The 9,120-nt window shown below is 38.4% G+C and overlaps 1 protein-coding gene across 1 annotated transcript; it reads left to right on the top strand.

The window, feature by feature from the left end:
• The first annotated feature begins 7,535 nt into the window (after window positions 1-7,535).
• On the top strand, window positions 7,536-8,829 carry LOC145140542 (uncharacterized). The gene is made up of 4 exons (XM_079073999.1): window positions 7,536-7,567; window positions 7,737-7,852; window positions 7,936-8,439; window positions 8,660-8,829. Exons 1-4 carry the CDS (start codon window positions 7,536-7,538, stop codon window positions 8,827-8,829), a joined length of 822 nt encoding a protein of 273 aa, XP_078930125.1.
• The last annotated feature ends 291 nt before the right edge of the window (window positions 8,830-9,120 follow it).

Here is a 9,120-nt window from a genome sequence, read left to right as displayed (position 1 = left end):
ACAAAGGTTATTAAAATTTGGAACAAATAAAAACCACACTATTTAGCATAAAAACTGCGCTTTTTATAAAAAAAATTGCATGTTTTAACAAAAAAACAGCATTGTTAATAAAAAAATTACACTTTAACAGCTTTGATGTGTAAAAAAACAACAAAAAACAACATTATTTACAAAAAACTGCATGCTTTTATAAAAAAAATACATGTTTTTATAAAAAACTGCATATTTTAACAAAAAATAACATGCTAGATACATTCATTCTTATAAAATGATAGGGACATACGTTGATCAAGATTTGTAAATAATGTTACAACTTCCAATAAAAACATCAAGCTTTATACATAATGTTCCGATAAAACATTAACTAATAATTTAATATCCTTATCTATATATTTTAAGGTGAAAATGTTTTCCGGTCCGGTCCGGGTTAAATATTTCGGGTACGGTCTGGTCCAAACCCGAAACCCGATTAGTGGTAAAAACAAAACCCGAAAACCGACCCATTAATATAAATATACGGTCCGGTCCGGGTCCGGTCCCGGTTTTTTTCCGGTCCGGTCCGGTCCAACGGGTCGTATGCTCATCCCTAGGATGGAGGCATACACTTGCTATTACTAAAAGAGCTAATGTGTAGAGGTACAAATGGACAACTATGACACAAAGAAGCCATTGACAGGTAAATATCAGAAAATATGAGAATAGTTTTATTAATTCTTTTACATAAGTTATTATTCCGTTATCTTTCCCTTGCTATTATTTTCTCCTATTCTATTCCACCAAACATTAGGCTATAATAAGAATGTGAAGCAGTTGCATCTTAAACAATACTCATGTTTCTAATTGGTCTAAAAAACATTTGTAGTCAAATATCCAAACATATCAGTTTATATTAGAAGGTGGATAGCAGGGGATTGCAAAAGAAATGGAATGGTTCATTCCATTTGAGAAGACTTTAGTGATACTTATTACGTGTGCCGCACATTCTTTGAGAAGACTTTAGTGGCATTTTTTGTGTGCCATTAAATGACGTATTTTTGTAGTGTATTAATTAGAAATAATTATTAATTAATTAAGAATTAGTCAGAATTAATTTGAAATTAATTTTGGGTTAATTAGAATTAATTAAAGGTACAAGGACTAGACTGCAATTGTTCAAAAGTTGAGCAAATGAAAGGATCTTCGTTAGGTGGCCGAATTATGGGCTCCTCTAGAAGAGTTCTGGAAGCCTCCTAGTTAAATAAGGAAAGTAGATATGCATTGGATTAATATATTATTATTTTTAATTCAAATCGAGGGTTTTAGGGATTATCTGATAGCTATATAAAGAGGCATAACCCCTTCGAAATATGATCCTAACCCTCTCATAAGAAGAAATCTTTCTCCTCTCCCCTCTCCCCTCTCTCCTATATTCGATCCTAGGGTTTCCTAGGTTTTTAGGTGCGACGCATTAGAGGCTACCATACAATGGAAACTAGTTTTCTAAAGAGACTTCAAGAGACCTTTTAACTTAATTCGATTTAAGCAAATGTATGTTTCCTACTTGTAATTTTTGTTTACAATAGGGTTTAGTTTTATTTCATAAATATGTTGCTATAATAGTAAAAATTCATAGAATGTTTATAGGTGGCATGTCCCCATAAGTGTTTATGTGAAATTTCGCAACTACATTATTTTTGTAACCTATAATCCAAAATAAATTTCTCATGCGTCCAAAACCGGGTTTTGACCCACCTATATATAGGCGGTGTTTGGAAACCCCTAAAGATAATTATAAAATATATTTGTAATTATTTAGGCTTTTGGTAATTATCTAATAATTAAAACATTCTGGAATATTCTAAATTCTTTTTTGTTTTCTGATTAATTAATTAATAAAACAAGTCCCAAAAAATAAATATGTTTTGTTTTGCTCTTGGTATAACCGAAAATAACATCGTTATTTATAGTAATATTACCAGTTTATTATGGTTACGGACACTAATCTCTATCCATTTATACTTAACTAGTTGGAATCCTACTACAACATTACCAAAATATGAAAAATTAGAAACTTTCCTAAATCCCAGTATGTCTTAATTATCCACCATCGATAACAATATTTCTTCACATTGGTACGCCAAATCCCATGTCTTCGTCAACTTCACGACTAATATGACACACCAAAATTCCTTAACCATATAGAGGAGTATACACATACCACATACGTAAGGAATCAACATTATTTACTTTAGTTGCAATATTCTTTTCTTGTTTGTGTTGGCAATGAAAAATAGACAAGCGAAGTATCTCCAACCCTAGAGTTATATATAGATTTATATCTCACCAGGTGTAATTATTAGCATATGCTTTCAACCTAATGGCTTCCTCAAGCAACTGTGAGTGTAAACCAGACTTGGTGTGAACCTGACATCAGTAGCTGCGCCTCTATCTATGTTGACAATAAGAACTCAAATGGCAACTTCGTATGTTCACATAATGAACACAATAAATGGTAGCAGTAGTAATTGTAGGCTTGTTTAAGTATATATAGAGGCTCTAACCTCAGTTGTAAGACACCACAAACAGAGAGTGTAGTGTGTAATACTTAGAGTGAGTATTAGAGGGTTGTTTCTTTTTCTTGTAATATTGAGCGTGTAAGCTCTTCTCTTTTGTTCTAGTTCTGAATAAAAGTGTGTTTCAACCCCAACAAGTGGTATCAGAGCTTGGTTAAGCTCTGGGGGAAGCATTCTCTATTTTTTGGTCGAAATTTTTTTGTCTCAAAAACAATTTCGGAGTACACCGTTGGAAATGTCTCGTTCTGAGGATTCCGTAAATATATTTTTTTGAATTTTTTGACCACCGGAAGGACTCCAAATCACCGATCAAAGTTGGTCAAATCTGCCGGAAAAGTCGCCGAAAAAACCGCCGGAGAAGACGACACTGTAGCAGTGACATCAGCAGTGACGTCAGCAGCTGACCAAAGTTCTGGAAATTGCAGTTTAGCCCCTGTTCTTCCGGAAAGTGCAATTTAGCCCCTGTTTTTCAGAAAAATTACAATTTTGGTCCCGTTTTTCAGAAAAATTTCAATTTAGCCCCTGTTTTACTTCTGTAAAAGTTCTGTTTGCCCCCTGAACTTTTGAAAAGTTCATATTGGTCCCCGTACTTCAAACAAAAAAAATTCTTACTCGTGTATGCCCAAGTATATGCCAAGAATGACTACACCAACCTCGTCATCTTCTCAAGCCGGAGTTGAAAGTTTTCAAAGGACCGGGAAAGATGGTAGCGTTACGTTACACTATCCAATGCTCACGAAGATGAACTACGCGGTGTGGGCCATAAAAATGCGAGTGAATTTACAAGCACAAGGAGTATGGGATGTAATTAAAAATACAGAAACGGACGAACGTAAAGATCGGATGGCTCTTGCGGCTATTTATCAAGCAATTCCAGAGGACGTACTTCTGATGTTAGCTGAGAAGGACACAGCTAAAGAAGCATGGGAAACGCTCAAGATGATGCACATGGGAGCCGATCGGGTCAAGGAGGCTAAAGCTCAAACCTTGAGAAGTGACTTCGAGGTGATCCGGATGAAAGACAGTGAATCGGTAGATGATTTTTCCATGAGATTGAATACCATCGTAACCGGTATTCGATCTCTAGGTGAAAAGATTGAAGAAATTACGATTGTGAAGAAGTTTTTGCGAGCCGTACCGATACGATTTATACAAATCGTAACATCGATCGAGCAATTCGGAGATTTGAAGAATATGACGGTGGAAGAAGTTGTGGGTCGTCTTAAGACCCATGAAGAGAGACTTCGAAGCTATGGAGAAAAAGAAGAAGGACATTCTCTATTGCTTACACATGCCGAGTGGGCATCTCGTTCGAAGCAAACTGGCGAGAGAAACTCGTCAAACACTTCAAGAGGACGAGGAGGACATGGTAACCGAGGCCGGGGACGAGGCCGAGGTCGTGGACGTGGCCAAGGAGGTGGTCGCGAGTACAATACAAATCGGAATGACCATAATCCTTCTCGAAAGGATAAAAGTAAAATCAAATGCTTTACTTGTGAACAATTTGGTCATTATGCTTCGGAGTGTCAAAACAAGAATCGAGGTGAGGAGGCAAACCTCACTCAAGCCAACGAAGAAGAGCCTATTTTAATGATGGCAACCTCACAAGAATATGCACACAAAAAAGTGTCTCTAAGAGAGAAGATTTGTGTTAATCTTCTTGTATCGGGAGAAAGTCGAGTCGAGTCTGAGGTATGGTATCTCGACAACGGTGCTAGCAATCACATGACTGGAGACCGCTCAAAGTTTCGCGAACTAGATGAGCACGTTACGGGCCATGTGAAATTTGGGGATGGTTCGACCGTCGCTATTTTGGGAAAAGGGTCGATTTTATTCGATAGCAAAAATGGCGACCAAAGACTCCTTAATGAGGTATATTTCATTCCAAGTCTAAAAAACAATATTATTAGTCTTGGACAAATGACGGAGGAAGGGAGTCAGGTCATAATGGATGGGTCGGATCTGACATTGTTTGACAGAAACAAAACTCTACTTTTGAGAGTTAAACGATCCCCAAACCGGTTATATAAAACTCCTTTAAGGACCGGTAGACCGACTTGTCTTTTAGCAACAAAAGACGAACCAGTTTGGATATGGCATTCTAGACTCGGTCATGTTAACTTTCTCGCCTTAAAGAAGTTGTCCGAAAAGAATATGGCAATCGGAGTCCCAAAGATTGAGCACCCAAATCAAGTATGTGAAGGGTGCGTTCTTTCCAAACAAACCCGAATTCCTTTCCCGGATCATGCAGTTTTTCGAGCTCAAAAACCTCTACAACTTGTTCATGCGGACTTATGTGGTCCGATCACACCTACGTCTGTTGGAGGGAGTAAATATTTTCTCCTTTTAGTAGACGATTTTAGCCGGTGGATGTGGGTTTACATGCTATCGGAGAAGTCTCAAGCCTTGAGCGCTTTCAAACGGTTCAAGTTGATGGTTGAAAAGAATTCGGGTTATCAAATAAAGACACTTCGAACGGACCGAGGGGGAGAGTTCACTTCAAAAGAATTCTCATTATTTTGTGAAGAAAATGGTATTCAAAGGCATCTTACGACACCATATTCGCCTCAACAGAACGGAGTTGTAGAAAGGCAAAATCGGACCGTTATGGACATGGCAAGAAGTCTGCTCAAAGGTAGAAATGTTCCGGGAGAGTTTTGGGGAGAAGTGGTTAGACATGCAGTTTATCTTCTCAACCGCCTGCCAACAAAAGTACTTCCCGACAAGACGCCTTATGAAACGTGGTTTGGCAAAAAGCCCAACCTTGAACATCTAAAAGTTTTTGGTTGTGTTGCTTTTGCTAAACTTGTAGGTGGTCACTTGAAGAAGCTTGATGATCGAAGTAAGAAGATGGTGTATTTAGGTGTGGAAGATGGAACTAAAGGCAACCGTTTGTTTGATCCGCAAGACCGAAAGTTGCGAGTTAGTTGCGATGTTGTTTTCGACGAAAAAGAAGAATGGAATTGGTACAAAAACAAAGAAGAAGAGATGGCGACTCCTAAGACCTTTACCATAATTGAACCACAACCCCAAATACACCTCGAAACACCTCAAAATGACCCCGAAATCAATCCGGAACAACCAAACAGCCCAGGAATCGATGCTATCCAAGTTGGACAACCATATGCTGAATTTGACGAGCCTGAACCAGCTCCACATACTCCTGTCTCAGCCCCGTTTTCTTCAACCTCTCCCCATATGGAAAGCCCTTCTAGTGAGATTGGGCCAAGGGGATTGCGTCCGTTAACCGATATTTATTCTGAAATCGAAAATGTGTTCCTTGAACCCGGAGAATTGTTGATGATTGCAGCGGATCAACCCTTGAATTTTAAAGAGGCGGTAACCTCTAAGGCATGGCAGGAGGCTATGCAAACAGAGTTGGATGCAATCGAGAAGAACAAGACATGGCAACTTACCGATTTGCCATCCGGACACAAAGCAATCGGTTTGAAATGGGTGTTTAAAGTGAGGAAAGACAACTTGGGAAAAGTGGTGAAGCATAAAGCTCGACTTGTAGCAAAAGGATTTGTACAAAAGGAAGGAGTCGACTTTGATGAAGTTTTTGCACCGGTAGCATGACTTGACACCGTAAGGCTCATTCTTGCCTTAGCAGCTCAACATGGGTGGGTTGTCCACCATCTCGATGTCAAATCGGCTTTTCTCAATGGAGATCTCAAAGAGGAGGTTTATGTCACCCAACCAGAAGGATATGTTGATAAAGCAAACAGTCACAAGGTGTTCAAGCTTTATAAAGCTCTTTATGGTCTACGACAAGCTCCTCGAGCTTGGAACATTCGTTTGGATAAAAGCTTAAAAATGCTTGGTTTTACAAAAAGTTCACAAGACCCAGCTGTTTACAAAAGGAACTCAAAAGACAAAATTCTTATTGTTGGTGTCTATGTTGATGACTTGATCATTACCGGGTCGAACACTAATGATGTTGTCGAATTCAAAGAACAAATGAAGAAAGAATTCGAAATGAGTGACTTGGGATTACTTTCTTACTACCTTGGAATCGAAGTTTCGCAAAAGAAGTGGGGAATATCTTTACGACAAACGGCTTATGTAAAGAAGATTTTAGAGCAATTTGGGTTGCTGGATTGCAATCCGACAACGTCACCAATGGAACCTAAGTTGAAGGTTAAGAAGGATGAAGATGGTGAAAAAGTTGATCCAACTGAATATAGGCGAGTGGTAGGTTGTTTGAGGTACTTGACTCACACTCGACCAGACCTGTCATTTTCGGTTGGAATTGCAAGTCGTTTCATGGAGGAACCAACCACTTTGCATTTCCAAGTTGTGAAACACATCTTGCGATACGTAAAAGGAACCGTTGATTATGGAATCAACTATGGAAGAGGTCGTGAAATTGAAGATTTGGTTGGTTTTACCGATAGTGATCTTGGAGGTGACCCTGTTGATAGCAAGAGCACAAGTGAAATGATTTTCTATCTGGGAAGGAATGCGATAACTTGGCAATCCCAAAAGCAAAAGACTGTTGCTTTGTCCACGTGTGAAGCCGAGTTCATGGCAGCTACAACAGCAGCATGTCAAGCCATTTGGCTTGCTAATCTCGTGAAGGAGCTCACGAGACATCATATTATGCCTATCACTTTATATGTCGATAACAAGTCAGCAATCGCATTGATGAAAAATCCTGTGTTTCATGGTCGAAGCAAACACATTGACATTCGTTATCACTTCATACGAGAATGTGTTGAACGTGGGCAAATTATAGTGGAATATGTCAACTCGAAGGATCAACGGGCGGACATCTTTACAAAGGCTTTAGCATACGTGAAACATAGTGAAATGCGAAACATGATCGGCGTGACAAATCTCTAGCCAGGTTCGGTTTAAGGGGGAGAATGTGAGTGTAAACCAGACTTGGTGTGAACCTGACATCAGTAGCTGCGCCTCTATCTATGTTGACAATAAGAACTCAAATGACAACTTCGTATGTTCACATAATGAACACAATAAATGGTAGCAGTAGTAATTGTAGGCTTGTTTAAGTATAAATAGAGGCTCTAACCTCAGTTGTAAGACACCACAAACAGAGAGTGTAGTGTGTAATACTTAGAGTGAGTATTAGAGGGTTGTTTCTTTTTCTTGTAATATTGAGCGTGTAAGCTCTTCTCTTTTGTTCTAGTTCTGAATAAAAGTGTGTTTCAACCCCAACAGCAACAACGCCACCAGTACCACCAGCAACAACTTGACTACCGACCTAAACACTACTTCCAGTTACCCGGCTTCTCTTACGACCAACACCAGTACCCCCAGCACTGCCGTCAAAAAAGGTACACTGCACCCCAGTATTCTATTTTCATTCTTGCTAATTTCTCCATGAACTGATGTCATCTTTTCTTAAGTAAATATATAGATAGGGCTGAGTACCTCCCGCTATATAGAGCTATTAAGAGGAACGACTGGGAAAAAGCCCAAGAAATTTTCAACCAGGACACGGATGCATTGACCGCTAAACTCAATAAGTATGGCTATACCGTACTTCACATTGCAATAAATAATGCGGAAAATATTCAGTTTGTTGAGAACCTGTTGAAGGAGATAAGACCGGAGTCACTTCCAACACTAGTGACTAATAATCAGAAATTCAACCCACTACACCGAGCTGCAGTTGTTGACAACACCAAGGCTGCAAGGATGTTGGTGGAGAAAAATCCACGTTTGTTATTTATATTGAGCGGGGAAGACTTGTTACCTATCCACATAGCGATTCTGAATTCTCACAGAACAACTTTCTTATATTTGTTTGATGTATGCAAACAACATATTGAGCTCTCTCAACAAGATGGATCTCATAGTCCATTTGAGGGCGTAAATGGTGCTTTGATTCTCAATAGTGCAATTTCTTCCGGGTTTTTGGGTGAGTTCTTTAATTCGTATTACATACTTGACTTTTATTAATTGACATTTACAAGAAAATCAAAAGATCAATTATAGTGGGCATGTTTCTTGAAATTTAGTAGATGACAAGAAACATCCTACTTTTGAATATACAATTAATCATCCAACAAACTTAAAGTATCCACATACACTGATACACATCCTTTCTATATCTATTTTCTTTGTAATTCTCTTTGCAGATGTTTCATATGAACTGATCATGAAGTACCCTGATATGGCTAGAACAAAGAGCAAGACTATGTTTCCATTGACGTGTATTGCGAACAAGTCGGACTCATATTATAGTGGAATGCGATATAACTTCTACCAAAGATTTGTTTATTCTTGTAAATTTCTTCACTTGATCTAAATTCGTTTTATTAGTCTAGATGTGTCGTAAGGATCATAATCCTGGCATGATTAATTAGTGATATGTTTATCTATTATCCGCTGAAATGAATTATGATCTGATCAAAACCATGATAGCATGATAATTTGTACTTTGTGGATCATGATAACTCATGCAATGTTTTCATGATGTAATTGGTTATGTTGTTTATCATCATCTAATTACTACTCCTTTATTTTAAAGATGTGCCAACAAAGGACAACCGCTTACACGATGCAAATAAGATCCAAGATATTGAGAACCAAGACACTT

Source organism: Lactuca virosa, chromosome 9 (assembly GCF_052849685.1).
Source record: "Lactuca virosa cultivar CGN04683 chromosome 9, Lactuca_virosa_CGN04683_v6, whole genome shotgun sequence".
Lineage (NCBI taxonomy): Eukaryota > Viridiplantae > Streptophyta > Magnoliopsida > Asterales > Asteraceae > Lactuca > Lactuca virosa.
The sequence above is the reverse complement of the archived record's forward strand: the minus strand, read 5'-3'. Positions and strand labels throughout refer to the sequence as shown.

What these genes read in the sequence shown, in the direction of transcription:
- LOC145140542 (XM_079073999.1), top strand. Translation starts at nt 7,536, where the DNA reads ATGGTAGCAGTAGTAATTGTAGGCTTGTTTAA. An exon ending in GTAATTGTAGGCTTGTTTAA is followed by an intron (nt 7,568 to 7,736) that starts GTATAAATAGAG and finishes CAACCCCAACAG; the next exon opens with CAACAACGCCACCAGTACCA. An exon ending in AATTTCTTCCGGGTTTTTGG is followed by an intron (nt 8,440 to 8,659) that starts GTGAGTTCTTTA and finishes TTCTCTTTGCAG; the next exon opens with ATGTTTCATATGAACTGATC.